At 44.8% G+C, this 24786-nt stretch overlaps 1 protein-coding gene across 1 annotated transcript in view; it reads right to left on the minus strand.

The window, feature by feature from the left end:
• LOC126471223 (uncharacterized) overlaps positions 1–24786 on the minus strand; it is a 105279-nt gene that overhangs the window by 60318 nt on the left and 20175 nt on the right. The window contains exon 2 of the mRNA XM_050099346.1: positions 16611–16729. Coding sequence (XP_049955303.1) covers positions 16611–16729 — 119 coding nt within the window. The remainder of the gene's footprint in view (positions 1–16610; positions 16730–24786) is intronic.

Below are 24786 nucleotides of genomic sequence, written 5' to 3' on the forward strand. Positions count from 1 at the left end.
TCTCCACAGTACATCGATGTTGTCGCCAGTGGTCGGCGGAAGGTGCACGTGCCCGTCGACCTGGGACCGGACCGCAGCGACGCACGGATGCACGCCAAGACCGTAGGATCCTACGCAGTGCCGTAGGGGACCGCACCGCCACTTCCCAGCAAATTAGGGACACTGTTGCTCCTGGGGTATCGGCGAGGACCATTCGCAACCGTCTCCATGAAGCTGGGCTACGGTCCCGCACACCGTTAGGCCGTCTTCCGCTCGCGCCCCAACATCGTGCAGCCCGCCTCCAGTGGTGTCGCGACAGGCGTGAATGGAGGGACGAATGGAGACGTGTCGTCTTCAGCGATGAGAGTCGCTTCTGCCTTGGTGCCAATGATGGTCGTATGCGTGTTTGGCGCCGTGCAGGTGAGCGCCACAATCAGGACTGCATACGACCGAGGCACACAGGGCCAACACCCGGCATCATGGTGTGGGGAGCGATCTCCTACACTCGCCGTACACCACTGGTGATCGTCGAGGGGACACTGAATAGTGCACGGTACATCCAAACCGCCATCGAACCCATCGTTCTACCATTCCTAGACCGGCAAGGGAACTTGCTGTTCCAACAGGACAATGCACGTCCGCATGTATCCCGTGCCACCCAACGTGCTCTAGAAGGTGTAAGTCAACTACCCTGGCCAGCAAGATCTCCGGATCTGTCCCCCATTGAGCATGTTTGGGACTGGATGAAGCGTCGTCTCACGCGGTCTGCACGTCCAGCACGAACGCTGGTCCAACTGAGGCGCCAGGTGGAAATGGCATGGCAAGCCGTTCCACAGGACTACATCCAGCATCTCTACGATCGTCTCCATGGGAGAATAGCAGCCTGCATTGCTGCGAAAGGTGGATATACACTGTACTAGTGCCGACATTGTGCATGCTCTGTTGCCTGTGTGTATGTGCCTGTGGTTCTGTCAGTGTGATCATGTGATGTATCTGACCCCAGGAATGTGTCAATAAAGTTTCCCCTTCCTGGGACAATGAATTCACGGTGTTCTTATTTCAATTTCCAGGAGTGTATACCAGCAGCCCCACATAGTAGGAACGGCCAAAGCCAAACGAATGCAGTGGGCTGGACATGTGGCGCCGGATGGAGGATCACAGATGGCCTCGGAAGCTCCTGGATTTCACACCTACAGGAAGGAGGCCCCAGGGAGACCCAAGAAGCGTTGGAGGGATGGCCTCCATCAAGATTTAAACCAAGTGTCAGTAGATGTGGACGGATGGCGGATAGTAGCAATGGACAGAATACATTGGAGGAGGAAACCTGTAGAAGCGTGCGGTCCACTGGGCCTGATCACGTGGTGTGAGTAGTAGTAGTAGTAGTAGTAGTAGTAGTAGTATAGTCCAATAACTCTCACCCTGTAAAAGCAGATGGTAGCGAAGCCGGTAGTTTGCGTTTTTCTGTTTGGGCACGAACGGCATCTGCGTAATGCCCTCCGTAGCTTGTGAATGTCACTCAGGGTCACTACAAGGTTCTATGTAGTTTTGAGTGCGTTGTGTCGGAGCTACGTAAATTTGAACTTGCGCAAATTGTTGGTGGTCGTATGGTGAGGGCTTCCGTAACCGAGATAGCCGAAATGTTAAGTGTTTCAGGAGGCAGCATGTGTAAGTTTTATATATACTGGGAATGCGGAAAAACGTCATCCGCTTAGACACAGTGCGAACGAAAGTGTGTGTCGAGTGATCGTGACGGAAGGTCATTGAAGAGGAGTGATGAACAGTAAGAGGACGGCAGCTTCAAAAGTCACTACAGAACTAAATGCCGCACTCACGAATCCCGCCAGCACCAAAACATGAGGAGAGCTCGATAAGTAGGGCACTGTAGGGCGAGCTGAAACTCCCGAACTACCCATTAACGATGCAATTCCCGTGACAAGAAAACGTTGTGCCGGATCGCCTCGAGTATGGAAAAATGGAAGAAAGTCCTTCGGTCGAATGAGTTGTTTTACGTTGTTTCCAACATCCTGCCGAAGATACGTCCCAGGAATGAAATATCTAGGGGATTCGGTGATTTGGGCAGCCATTTTGTTGTATTCCATAGGCTCCATTACTACTCTGCAAGGTCTCATTACTGCCCAGGATTGTGTGACAGTTATGGCTGATCAGATCCGTGCCATGATACAATGTTTGTGCCCCAGTGGTGATGCTGTTTTCAAAGTGAACAGGGCCCCTACTCACACGGCTCGCATCGTTCAGGACTGGTTCTGTGAACACGACAGTGAATTGTATCATCTCCCCTTATTTTGCACTATAGAGATGGATGAATTTGTGTGAGATCAACATATCTCAGAATGCATTCACTGTCCAGCGACATAGCTGCCGAACTTGACGCTATATTCAATTGCGCTACTGATTAGAATTGGCTATTCCTGCTGTTTTGTGTGTCACATATTCAACATTAGGTATAGCAGCCATGTCGCAGAGCCCACCACTACTCCATCCGGGTCACACCAGGACCATGCCCGTTTATGCATTGAAACGCATATTCAAGACTATTAGCCGGCCGAAGTGGCCGTGCGGTTAAAGACGCTGCAGTCTGGAACCGCAAGACCGCTACGGTCGCAGGTTCGAATCCTGCCTCGGGCATGGATGTTTGTGATGTCCTTAGGTTAGTTAGGTTTAAGTAGTTCTAAGTTCTAGGGGACTGATGGCCTCAGCAGTTGAGTCCCATAGTGCTCAGAGCCATTTTTGACTATTACTCTCAGTCCATTCACCTACAATAATGCGTATTTAACACGTCTGACGTTCAGTCTGTGTTACCAGCTGGTGAAGGTTTTCCAGCCTCAATGGAAGGTGAATTCAGACTTGTAGACGCCATCTGAAATTTTATTTCTCTGGGAAAATTTACAAACATTTTTTTCCAAAATCAGTTTCGCACTGTGTAGCAGAGCGTGACATATACTGAAATTTGCTCCCAAACTGGGTCTCTAATCCAGGCTACTAACAGCGCTCTTAATGAATAATGTAACCGCTCGCATAATTAAATCTGACCTATTGGATTGAAAACATACTGAGAATTGTAAACCTTTGTGAAATAATTATCTAATGTACACTGAAATATGAAATGCTTTACAGATCTATGTGATGCAGTCAGTTCTTCCTGGCACCCAGTAGCGTGCGGACATTCTGTGTACTCTAGTCTCTAGTGCAGTTGACTAGTTTTATTGTCATCTACGTTAACATTTGGTCTGTGTGTGATGTTCTTGCTCTGTCAATTGCGTTGTTTAGTGTTCATTTGCTAGTAGCTCCTCAGGTTAGTTGGAAAAACGTCAAAGTTACAAGGAAAAATTCGACAAGTCTAAAGATTCTGTGTAACCAAGTTCTCTGAAAGTACACGACTGGATAGTGTATGTAGAAGGAATCACATGTTATCAAGTTCACGAGGCGTATCACGAACTGGAACAGTACAACGTTTTCTTAGAACTGTTGAATCCTGTGTTATTCGATCGACTACTGACCAAGCAAGGAGGCAGAACTGAATTTTAAGTACTGTATCTTATTAGCAAAGACGATGATTATGCAATTTTTCGTGCCTGTAACCTCCCATATCAAGTAGATAACACATCTGAAATGGTTAGTACCCGACCACAGAAATTTGCACTTGGGCCTCCAAAGGTCGTTTCACAAATATGTGGTGACGGCCAAGGTAACAAGTAGAGTGATTATTAAGAAAAACGTGTCGCACTGAGCATGACTTCAAGACTTGCTGAGCGTATACTATCAAGTGGTTCAGCCTGTCCTCGTGAAGTGGTTCACATGGCTCTGAGCAGTATGGGACTTTACATCTGAGGTTATCAGTCCCATAGCACTTAGAACTACTTGAACCTAACTAACCTAAGGACATCACAACCTTCCATGCCCGAGGCGACCGTAGCGATCGCGTGGTTCCAGACTGAAGCGCCTAGAACCGCTCGGCCACACCGGCCGGCCCTCGTGAAGTATCACGATAAAAAATCACGATAAGCCGACCGAAGCACCCACACTTCCAGATGCAATAATATTGCGCTCAATTAATACTATTCAAGTCTGCTATAGTTAAGAACACAAGAGAGCGCTAGTACAGTCTATATGGGTTGCAAAGTTACCAGTGGCGTGTGATCTGTAGAAATGGAAATAAAAGTTAATATTCTGTCATATATCATGTATGCAGAAAACAATGTGCAGGTTTCATACTCAAGCCAGTGTTTCACATGTAAGGAAAGCGGTCACCTTCATCAGAACTGTCTTTAATGAGTTTTTGTTTTGTAAAATTTTACAGCAACGAAATTAACGTTAGCAGATCTCTTCACTGAAAGTCCATCACCTGACTATATACTACCAAGTCCACCCAGAATAGAGCAAAACTGAACTTGACGTGAAAAAGATTTTATATCGTTGGAAAGCAAACCAGTTACTGAAAAATCTATACCTAAAAACTTAGTTACAATGACAGCTGCCACGAGACGAGGAACGTAGAAAGGTTGTTTCGGACGACGGCATTACCGAAACGTGACCTGTCTACAGACGTTCAAAAAACCCGAGTCTGACAATATGAGACAATACGTTCGCCACTGATTCCATGACACAGGAATTCTATCAGTTACCCGAACGGCATCATAAAGTCATGGCCACGCCTTCCGATAGTAATGCTCACCACCAGGTGCCCCAGCGAATAGGAGCAGACAATGCGAGCAAGGAAAACAAACACCTCACGAAACCTAGATACAGTAAAAATCCTGTTGCCAGCCTACCATAGCCAACGTTTCCATCAGGGCAGCTGGAGTACACAAGAACTAGGGAAGTGGTAGTCATGACGTAAATGCATACCAGCTGCAAAAATACAGCCGATTTCCAAGCACACGAAGTCACAGACGTGGAATAAGAACAGATTGTCAGTATGGCCCTCCCATCACCTTTACCTGTAGAACGAGATAGCATTAGTACACTGATTTGTACGGAAGTACAACGCAACGCTAACGTAATAAAAAAATGACTATTAAAACATAGCTAAAGGTAGTGAATGTCACGTATCCAACACTGCAAAAGACCCTCAAATGGAGTGATCCGAAGACGAAGTAATCCGAATGAATGTAAAACGAAAAAGATAACTAACTTCGCAGGCACACACAGTTCTTACTCTGAACATTGACAGAATCACGTCCGATTAAAAAATAGCTGCACTGTAGCAGTTAATATGACACTGATGCCGACATTATGCTCTTAAAGAGAGCAAAAGAAGAGAGAAAGGCACATGGATTTCAAAGAACCGTGAATATGGCAGTCTAAGCAAACAGAGGCACGGTCATCATTCTGCATGAAGATATCCCAGGTGAAGATATTTAGAAACCAGAATCCAGGAGAGGAATCGCGTGCAAACTTTACTACGACACCCTCTAAAAGTTTACGTCCAATCAGGCAGAAACAAAGGCGGAACGAACAGCCTTGTTTAAATATGACAATTTACCTTCTCAGACATAACAACGTAATCTGCTTAGTGGAGGCGACTGTCTGTGTACTTCATCGGAAAGGCCAGCGACAGAATTTGAAATGCTGTAAAAAATGGCGCGAATTTGTGAAGAATTTGCGGCTCAGGGATACACGCGAGTTAAAATACCCCACATTTGTGCAACACACTTTCCTACGGTCGACTTAGGCCATCCAAAGTGATAAAAAGAGAACATTCGTCAACAAGTACTCAATATAGGTGTCACCTCCACTCCATTTCCTGATCACTCTGCGTTGTCAACGTTAAACCTAGACAAATAACCCACAAAAAGGCATCAAGATCGATAGACGTCAAACATCTCCCATCTAGATAACAGGCAGACTCGAGTTGTCTGAACATGGACCAACTTCATACGTTCACTTCATAGTTTCACGTCGAAAGCTGACTGCTGGACCACAACAGCTAAAAGATGCTTACGAACATGTTTAGTATTTCATGGAAGACATAAAACCAAAGTAAAGAAAACCATGGAATTATACTTCAGCATCCATAGATATCCGTACGAAAACTCCAACCTCACAAACGAACACAAGCAACAGATAAAGAAATTAAAATCGAACCAACAGCAGACACTCATTTCTACACGAACTACAAGCATAGGATAGAAATATACCACCAAATCGAGATGGTGAATAAAATAGAATGGCATTACCAGAGCTCTACGGAGCAAAGTCGCACCGATGAGCTATTAATAGCTAAAGCCATACAAATGGCAAACAGGAACCACTAAAAACAGAATTTTTAGCTGATTTTAGCGCGGCTGAAGTATTTGAATTTGTTATTAAATCACCAGCTCATCAAGCTGCAGGACCAGATGAAATTCTGGAATATCGTCGGAATTACTTTCATTGCGATTTTAAATGACATAAAACGTGGCGGAATTGTACCTGACGAGATTAAAGAGTGCAAAACTGTTCTCGCACCAAATAAAAACGGACTGAAAAACTTCGAAAATCTGTGGCCTATTACACAGCTGAGTTTTGGCCACAAAACTGTCCCCAGAGCTATTAACAACAGGATGACGTTATTGCTTAAAAAGTGCTTGAAAGGCATCAGGTTTGCATCCCTGGAAGGACTATAATGTCAGCTGTTTCTGAAATTTAGTGACGTCAGTTGAATAACTGACGTGTCCAGCATCAAATGGGCCCTACATCTACATCGATACTCTGTAAATCACATTTAAGTGCCTGGCAAAGGGTTCTATTATTCCAGTCTCGTACAGCGCGCTGAAAGAACGAACACGGTATCTTTCCCTACGACCTATGATATCCCTTATTTTATCATGGTGATCGTTTCTCCCTATGTAGGTCGGTGTCAACAAAATATTTTCGCATTCGGAGGAGAAAGTTGGTGATCGGAATTTCGTGAGAAGATTCCGTCGCAAGGAAAAACGCCTTTGTTTTAATGATGTCCCCCGAAATCCTGTATCATTTCAGTGACACTCTCCCCCCTATTTCGCGATAATACAAAATTTGCTGCCCTTCTTTGAACTTTTTCGATTACTCCGTCAATCCTATCTGGAAAGGATCCCACACCGCACAGCAGCATTCTAAAAGAGGACGGACAAGCATAGTGTGTTACATTTTCTAAGTGTCCTGCCAATAAAACGCAGTCTTTGGTTAGCCTTCTCCACAACATTTTCTGTGTTCCTTACAATTTAAGTTGTTCGTAATTGTAATTCCTAGGTATTTATTTGAATTTATGGCCTTTAGATTTAACTGATTTATCGTCTAACCGAAGTTTAAAGGATTCCTTTTAACACTCATGTGGATGATCTCACACTTTTCGTTATTTAGGGTCAACTGTCAATTTTTGCACCATACAATTTTCTAAATCGTTTTGCAATTTATGATGACTTTATTAGTCGATAAACGACAGCGTCATCTGCAAACAACCTAAGACGGCTGCTCAGATTGTCCCGCAAATCGTTTATATAGATAAGGAACAGCAAAGGGGCTATAATACTACCTTGGGGAACGCCAGGAATCACATCTGTTTTTAATCGATGACTTTCCGTCAATTACTATGAACTGTGACCCCTCTGACAGGAAGTCACGAATCCACTCACGTAACTGAGACGGTATTCCAGAAGCACGCAATTTCACTACAAGCCGATTCTCTTGTACAGTGTCAAAAGCCTTCCGGAAATCCAGAAATACGTAATCAATCTGAAATACCTTGTCAATAGCACTCAAAATTTCATGCGAATAAAGAACTAGTTGTGTTTCACAACAACAACGTTTTCTAAACCCATGTTGACTGTGTGAGAATAGACAGTTTTCTTCGAGGTAGTTCAGAATATAGGAACACAATGTACGTTCCAAAATCCTGCGTCATATCTACGTTAATGATATGGGCCCGAAATTTAGTAGATTACTCTACTACCTTTCTTAAATATTTGTGTGACCTGTGCTACTTTCCAGCCTTTGAGTATGGATCTTTCGTCGAGCGAAGAGTTGTATATGATAAGTATGGAGCTATTGCATCAACATACTCTGAAAGGAACCTAACTGGTATACAGTCTGAACCAGAAGATTTCGTTTCGTTAAGTGATTTAAGGTGCTTGACTACTCCGAGGATATCTACTTCTACGTTACTCACGTTGGTAGCTGTTCTTGATTGGAATTATGGGATATTTACTTAGTCTTCTTTTGTGAAGACAATTCGGACGGCTTTGCTTAGTAGCTCTGATTTGGCAGCACTGTCTTCGTTAGTATCCTCCATTGCTATCGCGCAGTGAAGGCATTGATTGTGTCTTGCCGCTGGCATACTTCATATACGACCAGGATCTCTTACGATTTTCTTCCAGGTCTCCAGACAATCTTTTGTTGTGGAAACCATTGTAAGCATCTCGCATTGAAGTCTGCACTAAATTTCGAGCTTCTGTAAAAGATCGCCAATCTTTGGGATTTTGCGTCTGTTTAAATTTTGCATGTTTGTCCGTTGTTTCTGCAACAGTGTTCTGGCCCGTTTTGTTGACCAATGAGGATCAGCTCCGTCGTTTGTTAATTGATTTGGTATCTATCACTCAATTGCTGCTGATAACATTTCATTGAATTCAAGCCACATCAGGTCTACACTTATATTGTTGATTTGGAATGAGTGCAGATTGTCTCTCCGAAAGGCGTCAACTGTATTTTTGTCGGCTTTTTTAACAGGTATATTTTTCCTTTATTTTTGGAGGATTTAGGGGATACAACATTCAATCTCGCTAAGCCTGCCCTGTGTTCACTAATACCTGTATCCGTTTTGATGCTCGTTATTTACTCAGGATTATTTGTTGCTACGAGGTCAAGTGTGTTTTCACAACCGTTTACTATTCGCGTACGCTCATGAACTAACAGCTCGAAATAATTTTCAGAGAATGCGTTTAGCACAATTTCGGATGTTTTATGTGTACCTCTAGAATTAAAGATGTATTTTCGCGAACATAACGAGGGTAAATTGATGTCACCACTAACTACACTCCTGCAAATTGAAATAAGAACACCGTGAATTCATTGTCCCAGGAAGGGGAAACTTTATTGACACATTCCTGGGGTCAGATACATCACATGGTCACACTGACAGAACCACAGGCACATAGACACAGGCAACAGAGCATGCACAATGTCGGCACTAGTACAGTGTATATCCACCTTTCGCAGCAATGCAGGCTGCTATTCTCCCATGGAGACGATCGTAGAGATGCTGGATGTAGTCCTGTGGAACGGCTTGCCATGCCATTTCCACCTGGCGCCTCAGTTGGACCAGCGTTCGCGCTGGACGTGCAGACCGCGTGAGACGACGCTTCATCCAGTCCCAAACATGCTCAATGGGGGACAGATCCGGAGATCTTGCTGGCCAGGGTAGTTGACTTACACCTTCTAGAGCACGTTGGGTGGCACGGGATACATGCGGACGTGCATTGTCCTGTTGGAACAGCAAGTTCCCTTGCCGGTCTAGGAATGGTAGAGCGATGGGTTCGATGACGGTTTGGATGTACCGTGCACTATTCAGTGTCCCCTCGACGATCACCAGTGGTGTACGGCCAGTGTAGGAGATCGCTCCCCACACCATGATGCCGGGTGTTGGCCCTGTGTGCCTCGGTCGTATGCAGTCCTGATTGTGGCGCTCACCTGCACGGCGCCAAACACGCATACGACCATCATTGGCACCAAGGCAGAAGCGACGCTCATCGCTGAAGACGAAACGTCGCCATTCGTCCCTCCATTCACGACTGTCGCGACACCACTGAAGGCGGGCTGCACGATGTTGGGGCGTGAGTGGAAGACGGCCTAACGGTGTGCGGGACCGTAGCCCAGCTTCATGGAGACGGTTGCGAATGGTCCTCGCCGATACCCCAGGAGCAACAGTGTCCCTAATTTGCTGGGAAGTGGCGGTGCGGTCCCCTACGGCACTGCGTAGGATCCTACGGTCTTGGCGTGTATCCGTGCGTCGCTGCGGTCCGGTCCCAGGTCGACGGGCACGTGCACCTTCCGCCGACCACTGGCGACAACATCGATGTACTGTGGAGACCTCACGCCCCACGTGTTGAGCAATTCGGCGGTACGTCCACCCGGCCTCCCGCATGCCCACTATACGCCCTCGCTCAAAGTCCGTCAACTGCACATACGGTTCACGTCCACGCTGTCGCGGCATGCTACCAGTGTTAAAGACTGCGATGGAGCTCCGTATGCCACGGCAAACTGGCTGACACTGACGGCGGCGGTGCACAAATGCTGCGCAGCTAGCGCCATTCGACGGCCAACACCGCGGTTCCTGGTGTGTCCGCTGTGCCGTGCGTGTGATCATTGCTTGTACAGCCCTCTCGCAGTGTCCGGAGCAAGTATGGTGGGTCTGACACACCGGTGTCAATGTGTTCTTTTTTCCATTTCCAGGAGTGTATAATCGTGTGAGTCACGTAGTGTTTGAAATCGAAGTCAAGTTTTTTTCGAACCTTTCAGCAACTGTATCATCTGAATTGGGAGGTCGGTAAAAGGATCCAATTATTATTTTATCCCGGTTGCCAACAGTGATCTCTGCCCATACTAACTCACAGGAACTATCTATTGCTATTTAAAAAAAGAAAATGGTTAAATGGCTCTGAGCACTATGGGACTTAACTTCTGAGGTCATCAGTCCCCTAGAACTTAGAACTACTTAAAACTAACTAACCTAAGGACATCACACACATCCATGCCCGAGGCAGGATTCGAACCTGCGACCGTAGCAATCGCGCGGTTCCAGACTGTAGCGCCTAGAACCGTTCGGCCACCTCGGCCGGCTACTCCAATTTCGCGACGAGATAAACTACTTCTAACAGCAGCAAATACGCTACCGCCCACCGTATTTAGCGGCAAGATCTTATGGGACCAAACTGCTTAGGTCTTCGGTCCTCTGTGTTTAGCCTATCCTTTCGGAACACCATTAGGTTTTTCGCAAAAATTTCGGCTGTGCTTATCTCCGGCTTCAGCTTGCTTCCAGTGTTTATAACGATTTCATCATCAGTGATTTATATTAGCGCTTGGAGCTCTGGTACTTTTCGAACATAGTATGACAATTTGCAACTGTTATACCGATGGTTCCTGTAACTACGTTCTTCCTTTGTTCGGCCTGCACCCATTTTGACTGAAGCCCTTTTGGTGTTTTACGGAGAGCCTCTAACCTAAAAACCACCCAGTCCATGCTGCACAGCCACTGCTACCCAAGTAGCCACCTCCTGCATGTGTAGTGGACTCCTGACCTATTCAACGGAACCCGAAACCCAACCACCCTTTGGGGCAAGTCGAGTAATCTGCAGCCTACACGGTCGCAGAACCATCAGCCTCTGATTCAGACCTTCCACTCTGTACCAGAGGCCTGCAATAGGTCCTGTCAGTTATGCTACAATTGGTTAGCTCTGCTTTCATCTCACAAGCAAGACTGGCAGCTTTTATCAGTTCTGTTAGCCACTCGAAACCAGTGAGAATCTCTTCTGATCCAAAGTGACATATCATTGGTACCAACGTGAGCCACCACCTGCCGTTGGCTGCACTGTGTGCTCTTCATGGCATCTGGGTGTACCCTTTCCACATCTGGAATGACTCCACCAGGTATGCACACAGAGTAAACACTGGTTTTCTTCCCCTTATACGAAGCCATGTCCCGAAGGGGCCCCACAATGCGCCTAATGTTGGAGCTCTGAACCAGCAATCAACCCATCATCTATCTGCGTCTTGCAGGCTGAATGGTTTCCTCTGAAACAGGACAGGCGATGGCATCTGGCTCAGCGACAGTGTCAGCCACAGACAGCACCTGGAACCTATTTTTATGGCTAACTGGGGAGGCCTTACATGTGGGAAGTATTTCGCTAGCTGGTACAGCCTAGGGCGACCTCCCTCTGGACCACAGTTGAGAGGTCAACCTCAGTGCAAGAAGTAACTGGGCTGGTTATGGGCGAGACTAATCGGAGGACTCTGACGTGTTGGACGTCCGTTTGATCCATATGGCTGGCACACAACAGTGGTGCCCATCCACTGCAGCCTCAAGTGTGTAACCGAAGCTATCACAGCCTGGAGCTGAGTGCGAAGTGTCGCCAACAACGCTCACATCTGCACACAACAGTCACAGTCCCTGTCCATTACTGAAGACTGTGGGAAACTAAACTACCCACATAAACGGACTATCGGCATGTGCTGCGGAACATTACTGTAGACCCTGCCGAAAACGCAGGAAATGTGTGTAATAAATTAGATTAATGCACAGAGATCAAAAAATCTAACCACCGAAGCACTCAGCGAAACTAAATAATTCGCCCCTGATTAGAAAGTTGTAATGTGTCACGAAATCGGTTTACTTTCCAGCGCAAACGAAAACGTGAGAACTGTGGATATTAGATATTAAACTTACGAAACTATTAAAGCACTCAGTTGATATAAAATTCGCTCCTAGTTAGGGACTCGTAAAAGTCACAAAATCGGTTACTTCACTGTTGCTGCGTGTCTCTCAGCTGGCTGCTGCTGTTTGACTCTTTTCGTCTACTTCCATAAAGCCTTTCATCTTTCCGGTCGTCAATATGTAACGAGAAGAATGGAGAAAGTTTATCTGGAAGAGTATGTAATAAAATTCTAAATATTATCACTGGCATATCCACTAGAGTACAAATTTATCGACGGTCAAAATGTTTTAACATCTAACGCGGTATGCCACATCGGCGTCCGCCCTCTATGCTTCTTTTCGTGCTGTCATTTGAGCCGTTGCTACAATGTCAACGAAAAATGGGTCAAATAGTTCTGAGCACTATGGGACTCAACATCTTAGGTCATAAGTCCCCTAGAACTTAGAACTACTTAAACCTAACTAACCTAAGGACATCACACACACCTATGCCCGAAGCAGGATTCGAACCTGCGACCGTAGCATGTCAACGAAAATTTATCAGGTATTTCAATGACTGATCAAACGCTAATCCTAAGGGAATATGCTGATGACTTCGCTGTCTTAAGGAATGAAACGAGCCACTGAAGAATATACCGTCGCGTCGCAGGCGTAACTGACTCAAAATGTAAAATCGTAAATGTGAGGCATTTCGACAACCTAGATATACCATGGGCACGAGTTCTAGACAACCTCAGAACACTAGGAGTCATTTTACATAGGTGTCCGCTGAAGGTATCATCAAAAAGACGCAAAAAAATGTTCAAATGTGTGCGAAATTTTATGGGACTTGACTGCTAAGGTCATCAGTCCCTAAGCTTACACACTACTTAACCTAAATCATCCTAAGGACAAACACACCCATGCCCGAGGAAGGACTCGAACCTCCGCCGGTACCATCCGTGCTGTCCATGACTGCAGCGCCCTCGACCGCTCGGCTAATCCCGCGCGGCAAAAAGTCGCAAATATGTCACGAACAAAAGGGGCAATTATGGAGAATAAATGGCGAGTCGTGAACATAACTTTAAAAAGTTAGAATCTTAAAAACTTACGTATTCTGCAACGAATACTACGCATATGTCACGCAGTTTTTTTTTCCAATTCCTAAAATGCAAGGCAAAGGATAATTTGACTAACTAGCAGATACATATTAAAGGGAAGCATATTCAAGCTGTCGTATGATACGCTAACCAAATCGATGGAGACTGACGGCCTAGAACTACTTCATATCAACAGAAATGTACGGCGTTGTTTCTCAAGAGGATAACACTGTTAAACCGAAGTCCCGGCAATATCACTACACATCTTTTCGAAATCGTGCGATGGAGAAGTATGTATACCCAGATCGAGATAAGCAAAGCTAACACCTGCTACAACGTATTAGTGAATTCTACCTCCAAGCCCGGGACATAGACGCTAGTGCGCTAAAGAGGAACCACCAGACGAGACCTTTTCAGCGTGAACTGAAACGGAGGGCAAGTCCAACAACATACAAGTAACAGCCCACCGACTGGAAGACTGAGCAAACCATCCTCAAAATGCATACATGTGACGTTATATCCATATGGTACAGTGTTGTTTACAGTACCATTACAACAAACTAAAAGTCCTGCAGAATAGTACTTAGTGCCATAAATAAATGCTCCTCACGTCAAGTAGTCGATTCCTTTTTTTCACAGTTTCACTTGATGTGGTCATTTTAACAACTGGAGGCTTATCGGGGATTGACTTGTCCTGCTGAAATGGAGCATCGAAACCAACCTACAACGGCCTGCATCCAAACTGTATCCTACCACAAAACGTAACACCGTAATATGGTTACTGGGACATTGCATCAATTATGAAACTAACATCAGACGGTATGATAACTTTCCCTACTTCATTACCTACAGAAATATTCTACCAGGACACCAAAAGGTTCGGTAACAAAATTTTGCAACATGCTGGAAGTGACGTTTGACCAACTTCGCATAAGATAATACATCGGAAGACTGGATCGAGATAGTCTAGACAGGGAAGAGGAAAATACACTTTACAAGCAGACATTTAAGTGTGAAAGCATTCTTAGTGCTCGGCAACTTTTTTACTGATTTCTTATTTAAATAATTTCAGTCCGGCATTTTTGTGATTTTTAACATGTGTAATAACCATTTGTTAAGACGCTAGACGTTTTAAAATGCCATTCGACTATCCAGATTTAGGTTTTCATCGTTTCCGTGAATCCTTTAATTCAAGTGCCAGTATGATTCCTGTGCAATTGGGTGTGGCTGATTTCTTTCCCCGTCTTTCGCAACGCTGAGCTTGTGCTACGTCTCATGACTACGTCGTTGACGGCACCTTGATTTCCCGTCTTTCTTCCTTAAGATACCTGAACGTATGGGTATGAGTACAAAAATTCCAATCAATGGGCGCAAAACTGGCTGGTTGGTTTGTGGGGGTCGAAGGGACCAGACTACAAAGGCAATCGGTCCCTTTTTCCACGAACATGAAACATCCACAAGGAACAAAAATCAGCGACGGAGATGGCAAGGGATGGCACAGAACAAGAAAGACATAGACAAAGACCAGAAAAGAGGAATTAAGAACACACAGTGTGTTACAGTGGTTGGCCGACCATGGAAACAAAAAACGGAAAAGCCAACCACCAAGATTGACGCTAAAAAGCCCAATCTAAAACCGTAAGCCAAAGGCCAGACTCAACACAAAAGAAAGAGGCAAACCCTCAGACCGAGCGATAATAGCCCCCTGCACGAATAAAACTCAGAACTAAGCCTGCCATGGCAGCGTCATCCGTTACGTTGTAGGGAGCGTATCATGTAGCACAATCGTCTGCCTGAGCGCAGTTAAAAGTGGACAGTCCAACAAAATGTGGACCACTGTCAATGCTGAACCACATCGACACAGAGGTGAGTTCTCGCGGCGCAATAAATAACCGTGCGTCATCCAGGTGTGGCCAAATAGCAGCCGGCAGAGTACAACTGAGTCCTTGCGAGAGGGCTGCAAGGAGGAGCGCCAGACACCGGTAGTTTTCTTGACGATCCGAAGTTTGTTGGATGAAGACTGGGTGCGCCATTCATCACCCCAGGTACCAAGGACCTTCTGCCGCAAAACTGAACGGAGATCACACTTCGAAAGGCCAATCTCCAAAGCCGGTGCACCGACAGCCTGTTTGGCCAGCGTATCAACACGTTCATTACCCGGGATGCCGACATGACACGGGGTCCAAATAAAACCACGGAGTGACCACAACGGGCAAGAGTATGGATGGACTACTGGATAGCCATCACCAGACGAGAGCGAGGGAAACACTGGTCGATAGCTCGTAAACCGATCAGTGTGTCACTACAGATAACGAAGGACTTAGCTGAGCAGGAGTGGATATACTCTAGGGCGCGAGGGATGGTGACGAGCTCGGCAGTGAAAACACTGCAGCCAGCCAACAATGAATGTTGTTCAGAATGATCCACAAGAGTAATACCATAACCAACTCGACCAGCAACCATCGTCTGTATAGACCACGTCAGAGCCGTAAACGCGGCAAGGATGGAAAGAAAGCGGCGGCGGAGGCCCTGAGTCCTTCGGGCCCTGTGCCAAATCCAGCCGAAGGCATGGGTGGGGCACACACCACGGTGGTATACGTATATGGGCCGGGGAAAGAGGTGGGAGAGGGAAAAACTCAACCCCAGAGAGAAGAGCCCGGACGCGAACCGCGATCGTACATCTTGACCGGGGCCGCCGTTCTGGAAGATGGGCGACCGAGTTGGGGAACAGGAGACGGTAGTTTGGATGCCCGGGCAAGCTACAAACATGTGCAGCATAAGCGGCCAGTAGTCGTTGGCGCCGGATCCGCAATGGAGTGTCACTAGCCTCCACAAGTAGGCTGTTTACAGGGCTTGTGCGGAGAGCTCCAGTTGCGAGTCGGATCCCGCAGTGAAGTATGGGGGTCAAGTAACCGCAACGCGGAAGGCGATGCCGAACCGTAAGCCAGGCCCCCATAATCGAGACGGGACTGAATCAACGCCTGATACAGTCGTAGAGCGGTAGACCGATCGCGCGCAAAACTCATTGGGTCGCGAAGCGAATTACTAGCCCACATGAAATGAATTTCTTTTGCTACATAAATATAGGCCGGCAGTTTTAATCGTTACTTTTAGAAGCCCTATCTCGATAGAAGGTCATTAAAATTTACCTGTAGGATGGAGACAGCAATGTCTTGTGTGCCATCGCCGACGAAGTTGTCCGAAACTGCACCCGTTCTCTGCCTCGGCAGGCAGTGGCCAAAGGCGGGTAGCAGCAGAAGAATCAAACCTGGAACGAAGTAAAAATATTTGTGGAAGAGCAACGTATCAATGTAAAAAAGGAAGCTCTAAACCAGTAAGTTAACTGCTGTCTACTACCATGTGACCTTCGTTCCCGTCAGCTGTCTCATTATTCCCTGTCATAACTGCGTCATTGCAATTTCATGTTCACACACACCTTAGGTTTTGTGGCGTGTTACATGACAGAAATTGAGCAAAGTGACTTTCTGGAACCTATACTCTGCCGTTTGAAATCTCACTGCCTAGAGTTGCAAAAGCTGCTACTTTTTGCTCGGACATTACCGCGTATTGTCTCTGAACCCAACATAACTGGGTATTCAACAGCAACTGTCTTAGTAAGCAATGAACAGTATCCGGTAGATGACAGTGAAAGAAACTGGCATGCCTAACAGTGCAACACGCAATTGCCCTAAACTTTATTTTCGGCAGCCTGAGCCGGCCGTTGTGACCGAGCGGTTCTAGGCGCTTCAGTCCAGAACCGCGCTGCTGCTCCAGTCGCAGGTTCGAATCCTGCCTCGGACATGGATGTGTGTGATGTCCTTAGGTTAGTTAGGTTTAAGTAGTTGTAAGTCTTGGGGACTGATGACCTCAGATGTTAAGTCTCGTAGTGCTTTGAACCATTTGAACCGTCAACTGTTATTTTTCCCGTTGGTATGGAATGCAGGTGACAATTTCTAATACCTCGCAAAGGCTATGACAAAGGTCTCTCTTAACCAATTCCTGTAGTGATTACGTATCCCCAACAGCGAGGTCTATTACATTTATTTTTTGTCCGTAATATTTCATACAGTGTATGTACCTCTATCGATACTCAGACTGTACTACCTCCTGTTTTAGGTATTTGATCGTTTAAGTGCAGCAGTTATTTGTCCACGAAAATGTAACAGTAAATACTGCAGAAGAAAATTACCAATTACGAGAGGAAACGGTACACTGTTAGGAAGTAATTTTAGAAATTTCAAAAAACAAACGTCACTTCAAGGACCTGTCATTGAACTGGGAGCGCCTGGCGTACGCAGGCAGCAAGTCTAATCATTATTAGTCACATAAATTTGGTTAGAATATTTATTTCATTACCTATGTGACTATTAGTTCTGGAAGACGCTATAAAAATAATTATACCACAGCTTAATAGGCATTTTTTTCAAAATTGTATCTGTATATTTGACGCATTGGTGTAAGTTGGAGAATACAAAGATTTTTAGTAGCTCAATGTCAGGCCTGGTGGTCAGTAGCCTGCACGATAGTTAAGATAGTTCAGTGAGAGGACTGATCACCTTCTGCAATAAATTAAAAAAAGCATGAATTTCTTATCTATGGAATCTACATCTACATCCATACTCCGCAAGGCACCTGACGGTGTGTGGCGGAGGGTACCCTGAGTACCTCTATCGGTTCTCCCTTCTATTCCAGTCTCGTATTGTTCGTGGAAAGAAGGATTGTCGGTATGCTTCTGTGTGGGCTCTAATCTCTCTGATTTTATCCTCATGGCCTCTTCGCGAGATATACGTAGGAGTGAGCAATATACAGCTTGACTCTTCGGTGAAGGTATGTTCTCGAAACTGTAACAAAAGCCCGTACCGAGCTACTGAGCGTCTCTCCTGCAGAGTCTTCCACTGGAGTTTATCTATCATCTCCGTAACGCTTTCGCGATTACTAAATGATTCTGTAACGAAGCGCGCTGCTCTCCGTTGGATCTTCTCTATCTCTTCTATCAACCCTATCTGGTACGAATCCCACACTGCTGAGCAGTATTCAAGCAGTGGGAGAACAAGCGTACTGTAACCTACTTCCTTTGTTTTCGGATTGCATTTCCTTAGGATTCTTCCAATGAATCTCAGTCTGGCATCTGCTTTACCGACGATCAACTTTATATGATCATTCCTTTTTAAATCACTCCTAATGCGTACTCCCAGATAATTTATGGAATTAACTGTTTCCAGTTGCTGACCTGCTGTTTTTTAGCTAAATGATAAGGGAACTATCTTTCTATGTATTCGCAGCACATTACACTTGTCTACATTGAGATTGAATTGCCATTCCCTGCACCATGCGTCAATTCGCTGCAGATCCTCCTGCATTTCAGTTCAATTTTCTATTGTTACAACCTCTCGATACACCACAGCATCATCTGCAAAAAGCCTCAGTGAACATCCGATGTCATCCACAAGGTCATTTATGTATATTGTGAATAGCAACGGTCCTATGACACTCCCCTGCGGCACACCTGAAATCACTCTTACTTCGGAAGACTTCTCTCCATTGAGAATGACATGCTGCGCTCTGTTACCTAGGAACTCTTCAATCCAATCACACAATTGGTCTGATAGTCCATATGCTCTTTGTTCATTAAACGACTGTGAGGAACTGTATCGAACGCCTTGCGGAAGTTAAGAAACACGGCATCTACCTGCGAACCCGTGTCTATGGCTCTCTGAGTCTCGTGGACGAATAGCGCGAGCTGGGTTTCACACGATCGTCTTTTTCGAAAGCCATGCTGATTCCTGCAGAGTAGATTTCTAGTCTCCAGAAAAGTCATTATACTCTAACATAATACGTGTTCCAAAATTCTACAACTGATCGACGTTAGAGATTTAGGTCTATAGTTCTGCACATGTGTTTGACGTCCCTTCTTGAAAATGAGGATGACCTGTGCCCTTTTCCAATCCTTTGGAACGCTGCGCTCTTCTAGAGACCTACGGTACACCGCTGCAAGAAGAGGGGCAAGTTCCTTTGCGTACTCTGTGTAAAATCGAACTGGTATCCCATCAAATCCAGCGGCCTTTCCTCTTTTGAGCGATTTTAATTGTTTCTTCGTCTATTTCGATATCTACCATTTTGTCATCTGTGCGACAATCTAGAGAAGGGACTACAGTGCAGCCTTCCTCTGTGAAACAGCTTTGGAAAAAGACATTTAGTACTTCGGCCTTTAGTCTGTCATCCTCTGTTTCAGTACCATTTTGGTCACAGAGTGTCTGGACATTTTGTTTTGAGCCACCTACCGCTTTGACATAAGACCAAAATTTCTTAGGATTTCCTGCCAAGTCAGTACATAGAACTTTACTTTCGACTTCATTGAACGCCTCTCGCATAGCTCTCCTCACACTACATTTCGCTTCGCGTAATTTTTGTTTGTCAGCAAGGATTTGGCTATGTTTATGTTTGCTGTGAAGTTCTCTTTGCTCCGCAGCAGTTTCCTAGCTTGGTTGTTGTACCACGGTGGCTGTTATCCATCTCTTACGATCTTGCTTGGCACATACTCATCTAACGCATATTGTACGATGGTTATTTGAAAAATGTAGAGCGACTTCGGCAAAGAACCCCTGGCGAAAAATTACGAAGAAACAAATCGAAATAAAAAAACTGATCGGACGGTAAGGTGCCTGCCTAGAAACCTAAAGGTCGAGGAATCTAATCCCAATTATAGCCCGAAGTTTTTTAGTCTGGCTTTAAGCTAGTTTTTACCTCTCAGCCATTTGAAAATGCGCCAGTAACTACCGTTGATTCGGATTCAAAGGTGAACTGTAAGTCATTTCCACAGTACGATAATTGGGCAGGTATTTTTAGTTTGTAGATCAGCGTCGATAGAGATTTATGGTATCATGGAAACCATATTACAGTTAAGGAACCCATCGAAGATAAAAGCGATGGAACACGACAGTTTGGCTGTGAACGATATGTCTGGCTTCTTGCCAGTGCACACATATATAGTCGGTATGCATGCGATAGCATGCGTACCTAACATGTTCCAAAACGCCGCGCATAAAAACGGGATTTTCTGGTTCTCATTCCTCTGTTTCTACTGGCGATAAAAAGATAGGTGAAGTGTATTTGATATCCCTTGGGCTTGGGACCATTTACAAACCCAGCAGAAGGATCGTCTTAGTGTCAGTGTCCTGCAGTACAGTGTTAAAGTGTGACTATTACACACTTTCTCCTGCTTAGGCAAATGGAGCAAATAGGTTGAGTATTCCAAGCAGTTATGCACAGCAATGTCTGAAATTTCAACCATGTATTCCTAAGGTCCTGATCTCGAATAGCCTAGAAAATTCTCATATTTTTAACCGCTTCCAAAATACAGAGGTTTCAATTTACTCTACTTCTACAAGTAAAATCTTGTACGAGGAGAAATCTAAATAATAAATAACAACAGCAAATTGCTCAGATTTTAACTGTATATTAGCTAGGCATTTTTTTAGAGGAGTCATCTCCCAAATTTCAAAAATCATTATAAATTATAGAAAAACACCTCAAAAATTAGTTTTTTGGGTACCAAAATATAGTCGCGGCTTCCGAGACGGCTATACACAGTTAATGGCTGAAATTTTTACGATGTATTCCTGACATCCTTTTCTGTTACAATCTTGAAAATTTTCTTCATGTATTTACCGTTTCAGAGATACAGAGGTTCAAAGTTACCTTACTTTTACACGTAAAATACGCACGTAAAATTGGTATGTGAAATCCAGTGCGAGGAAAAAACGTGGTTTATGAACTAACGAGACACGGAGAAATACGCTGTGAAGGCTCACCGTTATCATCCGGGAACCCCATGTTTCAGTACTGAAGCACATGCAAAATTTTTTGCACATACAGTCAGGTCTGAGATGTAAATATAATTTCGAGTTATTTCAATTTCACATAAGAGAACTATGTACATTTTACTGACCGATATATTTTTTAAGAGTTACGTGTCCCGTTTTAGCAGGGAAAAGAAGTAGACTAGCGGAAAAATTCTGTTGTCGGAGCACAAAAAATGCCAGTATTTTGGTTAAAACAACAGTTGAGATCGCCATAACATTTGTTTATCATGATCGGTTTCGACTTACGTTAATGCGATCCACAGATTTTTTGGGAATCCTATGGCTGGTGCTGGCGGCTCCTCGGTTCTCACCGATTCTGAAAGTAAAACATAAGTGATTTCTGGCGTTCCCCAAGGCAGTGTTATAGGCCCTTTACTGTTCCTTATCTATATAAACGATGTGGGAGGCAATCTGAGCAGCCGTCTTAGGTTGTTTGCAGATTACGCTGTCGTTTATCGACTAATAAAGCCATCAGAAGATCAGAACAAATTGCAAAACGATTTAGAAAAGATATCTTAATGTTGTGAAAATTGGCAGTTGACCCTAAATAACGAAAAGTGTGAGGTCATCCACATGAGTGCTAAAAGGAATTCGTTAAACTTCGGTTACAGTCTATCCTAAAAGCCGTAAATTCAACTAAATACCTAGGTATTACTATTACGAAAAACTTAATTTGGAAGGAACACACAGAAAAATGTTGTGGGGAAGGCTAACCAAAGACTGCGTTTTATTGGCAGGACGCTTAGGAAATGTAACAGACCTAGTAAGGAGACAGCCTACTCTACGCTTGTGCGTCCTCTTTTAGAATAATGCTGAGCTGTGTGGGGAAACTTACCGGACAGGACTGACGGAGTACATCGAAGAAGTTCAAAGAAGGGCATCACGTTTTGTATTATTGTGAAATATGGGAGAGAGTGTCACAGAAGTGATACAGGATTTGGACTGGACATCATTAAAAGGAAGGCGTTTTTCGTTGCTACGGAATTTTCTCACGAACTTCCAATCATCAACTTTCTCCTCTGAATGCAAAAATATTTTGTTGACATCGACTTACATAGGGATAAACGATCACCACGATAAAATAAGGGCAATCAGAGCTCGTACGGAAAGATATCGGTGTTCGTTCTTTCCGCGCGCTATACGAGATTGGAATAATAGAGAATTGTGAAGGTGGTTCGATGAACGCTCTGCCAGGCACTTAAATGTGATTTGTAGAGTATCCACGTAGATGTGGATCTGAATATTTTGAACGAAAACTCCATTTCTGCCGTCCAATCGAGATTTTCGCGAGTGATCGTTTCGCCACTTTTCTTTCCACCGACGAAAAACAAAAAAAATGTATGGAACTTCGTAGCAAGGTGTCACGTGCGCAGGTAACGTTCCTTGCTATTTCAACTAGGAAAAAAAAGGAAAAAGAAAAACGAACGCTTGCGCCATCGATGGTTGAAACGGTAACTTATTGCCATGTACACAGCTCGTTATGTAGTTTTTCGTGAAATATAAGACAGAAAATGACTTTAAAGGATATCCGACTAATAAAGTGAAACTTAGCTGCAAACTGTATCAAGGACCTTTTAAGGCAGGCAAAGTGCACGTAGATTTGGTTATAAAGAAGCAAGGGTCCAGATAACATCTTTAATTCAGTAGCTGTCAACTAGATGGGCCCATTTCAAGACTGTTACCGCTACCATTTTTAACAGAGCAGGCGCCTCTTCCGAAATTGGTAAAAAATGGCGAGAAAAATGTAGATTAATTGGAAGGATTTTGTAGGGACACGGGAATTATGACTTAGCAATGACATAACGAAGACGGTAACCCTCGTGAGTAACGAGGTGACTGTAAAAAAGTGGCTCTGGAAGGGAGCCGTTACGCTTAATGGAACGGTAAGAGCTCATTAGTTGGAGGGGCGGCGGCTGGTGCAGGACTCTGCTTCACTCTGCTCCCCGCTGCTTAATTTTGCGGTGTGATGCACGACGAAATACAGCCGGATCTACGTATTGTCCGAAGCTATAAAACTTGTTGATTAGCCTAGGCGCAGATAGGCTGTTTTCCGCCCAGAGTTTCCAAATACTGGATGGTTTGGTGCTGAGAGACGCCAATCGATCACATGGAAAGATTTGCCGGCCGGAGTGGCCGAGCGGTTCTCGGCGCTACAGTCTGGAACCGCGCGACCGCTACGGTCGCAGGATCGAATCCTGCCTCGGGCATGGATGTGTGTGATTTCCTTAGGTTAGATAGGTTTAAGTAGTTCTAAGTTCTAGGGGACTGATGACCTCAGATGTTAAGTCCCATAGTGCTCAGAGCCATTTTGAACATGGAAAGATTGACTCCACACAGCTCCTCGGTAATATCTAATAGGTAACAGATGAAACTGTAATACTAACGTGAAAAAATAAACATAAGTGTAGCTGTCACAGAGCATTAATATTTATTCAAAATACACACACCTTTTTTTCGAAATATCTATGCAAAGAAAGAATTTAAAGGCGACTACCAATTAAGGAAAGTTTTCTTCTTAGATCCTCTGATTTCGATGACATTTCTTCCCTTTCTGTTAGTACGTAAGTTTCAATGTTCTCATAATATTCTGTTTGTGCTACCTGTGGGAGCCGATGGCACTCCAGCACGAAAGTTGTTGTCAGTTTCATGTGGCAAACGTTCTATTCGGCTTTCCAAAATGGTTCAAATGGCTCTAAGCACAATGGGACTAACATATGAGGTCATCAGTCCCCTAGACATAGAAATACTTAATCGTAACTAACCTAAGGACATCACACACATCCATGCCCGAGGCAGGATTCGAACCTGCGACAGTAGCAGCAGCGCGGTTCTGGACTGAAGCGCCTACAAGCGCTCGGCCATTCGGCTTTCCAGGATACGAAGGATATAACTACTACTTTTTATCTTGCAAAGGAGCAAAATACGTATGAGGGTCACCTGAGTCTTCTGCACCGATTAGATAACAAAATACCCAGGGAGAAGCCTAGATTGCAAAAGGAAAAAAAAGTTTTTTGTCAGGAAAATGATCCTTCCCCCACAAAGGCGCCTTGGTATTAGGGTAACTGAGGGCGTTTGGGAAATGAATTATCAGAACATCAACCGTATCGACCAGATGCTGTATCGTATAACCTCCTTTCATTCCACTATGAAAAGAAAATGTGGACGTGAAAACTTGAGTCCGTGAAGGTGTATGAAGTCCCGTGATGGGTATTTTGTCCATCTCCCAAACCTGCACTTCAGGAATGGAATCTACTTATTCGATAAAGCTAGGGAGCGGCGCAGTGATATGCAATGAGAGTTCATCGCTTCCCACGCCCGGGTTCGATTCCCGGCGGGGTCAGGGATTTTCTCTGCCTCGTGATGACTAGGTGTCGTGTGATGTCCTTAGGTTATTTAGGTTCAAGTAGTTCTAAGTTCTAGGGGACTGATGACCATAGATGTTAAGTCCCATAGCGCTCAGAAC

Source organism: Schistocerca serialis, chromosome 3, assembly GCF_023864345.2.
Source record: "Schistocerca serialis cubense isolate TAMUIC-IGC-003099 chromosome 3, iqSchSeri2.2, whole genome shotgun sequence".
Lineage (NCBI taxonomy): Eukaryota > Metazoa > Arthropoda > Insecta > Orthoptera > Acrididae > Schistocerca > Schistocerca serialis.